A 2,221-nucleotide genomic window follows, 5' to 3' on the forward strand; every position below is an offset into this window, starting at 1 on the left:
TAAAAACAAGCATATTTTTGAAATTTCTTATCTTAAATATAGAATCTGGCACCATTTATAAAGGAGGAAGTATCAGTTTCTGGCCTAATTAAGTGCCTGAGGCTGGAATACTGGATTAATGAGAGAAATGCTAAAGTAATGAGAAGAATAGTAAAAGATGAGTTCATATTGATGGGTACAGATGTACATCACAGATATTTCATAGACCAAAAGATACAAGGTCAACTATGTTTTTTATTTCAATACAATGTGTGATGTGCTTTAAAAATGAGCTTGAGAAACTAATACTCCAAAAACTCCTTTCAGTTCTCAATGATAAACAACCTCATTAAGCTAAATACTGTCTGTGATAATTCACTGTCATTTAGACAATGAAGAAGGTACCAAAACCAAACAAATAAACAAGCCCAAAGAACCCCTAATTACAGCCTCAGGGATATGACTCTCCCTTCTCACTCCATATCCAAAATACTTCCTAGTGGACATTTCCCCACCACTCCACAAGAATATTTCATTGATTTATATCCCTTCATAATTTCTCCTCCGTAGCACTTTACACACCGGCAGCACAAATCATTTTACAACAGGGCGGGAGAGTCCTGCAGCCTCTTTCCAGAGCTCTGCTATCCCTTTCCTTTTCAGTAGAGGGATTGCCAGTTCCCTCCCTCTCTTGGCAGGAGCGAGAGTGCCAGAAGCTGGCAGGCTTCCAGGGCACTTTCATTTCCCACAAATAGGACTAACACTCACGAACGTGAACATTCCTCCACGTCACTCCTGGGAGGGGTCATAGCATGCCTCGCCCCTTGGCTCCTGAGGAAGAATTGGGCTGCGAGGGCTTTTAACCAGAAGGCTCCAGGGACACAGATGAACTGCATCCTCCTTCACAGAAAAGAAAGCAGCAGCAAATATGGAGAAAAATGTTCTGACTTACGGCTACTCACTGGAAAAATTAAAACCAACGGATGGCAAACAGCAGCAGCGAGGTAGCACACAGGCCATGAATGAAGCTGGGAAAATTCCTTGGATACGTTCAGAAAGCATGTTCCAACCGCCTCCCTTGCCCGGGGCTCATTGGTTACTGATTAAAATGATAAACTGCGAGCCAATAAGTTCTCTTGCCCCAACTCTCTGACATTTGTGCTGGAGTTATTTATTTTAGAATTTTTTTTCCACACCCTTCCCACAAGGCCCTGAGGTAGCAACTGCATTCCTCGGACCCCTCTGATTTACTGGAGAAACGCGGCCCGTACCCTGACTTTGCTGATGGGGTGTCGGAAGCATTTGTTGTCGCCCGTCTCGCTGAGCGTTATGGCGTAGAACTGTCCCTTGTTGAGGTAGGTCATGGGGCCCTCCCCCTGCTTCTGGCGGAGAGACTTGGTGGCCTCCAGGGTGTACTGAAACGTGCCGCTGTTGAACAGAAAACAAGCAGTGGCCAGAGTCACTCACTTGAACACTACTGATCAATTTCACATTGATTATCACTTGGTATGAATATTAACCAATATTTACTCTGTTTCAGAGACAAAACACAGCAGATGGCAAAAAGAGATGAGACCAGACCAAAGGTCACTGCTAACACAATGTATACAGACAGCATTCTTCATAGTGGCCATAAACCAGATGGGGAGGACGTCCATGATGTGCCTGGCCAGCGGTGCGAGGCCGTGCTAGGAAGACCTCTGTTGGGCCTGAGCTGGCAACACACAGTGCCTGAAGTTGAAGAACTTATAGAGCTTGCCACTTTTATCCTAGTCACAAACCAAACGTGTGAATGCTTTTGTTCAATTCACATACGTGTAAATCGCCTTCGGTTTGTCTCACCAAGATATTGCAAATATATTCTACTTTTAAAAACTTCAAAATGTGAAAACCCAAAACTCAAAACTACTAAACATCTAGTTCCATAACAGGGAGTATTTTTTTATTTTTGTGTTTTGTTTCCTAAGCCTGCAAAAGCACTCATGACAGGTATGTGCGAACAATGGTCCATGGGCCAAATCCAGCTCATTGACTGTTTTTGTAAATAAAGTTTTATTGGAACACAGCTACATTCCTTTGTTTAGTGAGTGTGGATGGTGCTTCTCCATGGCTGCTTTCACACTGCATAGTGGCTGTGACTGCAAGCCACCAAATCTAAAATATTTACTAGATAGCCATTACAGAAAAAGGTTGCAAATTATTGCTCTAAATGATTTTCCTAATATTTTAAAAATATGGTTTA

The 2,221-nt window shown here is 42.8% G+C and overlaps 1 protein-coding gene across 4 annotated transcripts in view; it reads right to left on the minus strand.

Annotated features, from left to right (window-relative positions):
- Window positions 1-2,221, minus strand: part of GRHL2 (grainyhead like transcription factor 2) — a 116,855-nt gene that overhangs the window by 57,570 nt on the left and 57,064 nt on the right. For all 4 annotated transcript variants that reach the window (XM_006760277.2, XM_006760279.2, XM_006760278.2 and 1 more), the window contains exon 6: window positions 1,251-1,407. In XM_006760277.2, the coding sequence (XP_006760340.1) occupies window positions 1,251-1,407 (157 nt within the window). The remainder of the gene's footprint in view (window positions 1-1,250; window positions 1,408-2,221) is intronic.

This window comes from Myotis davidii, unplaced genomic scaffold, assembly GCF_000327345.1.
Source record: "Myotis davidii unplaced genomic scaffold, ASM32734v1 scaffold497, whole genome shotgun sequence".
In the NCBI taxonomy this organism is placed as follows: Eukaryota; Metazoa; Chordata; class Mammalia; order Chiroptera; family Vespertilionidae; genus Myotis; species Myotis davidii.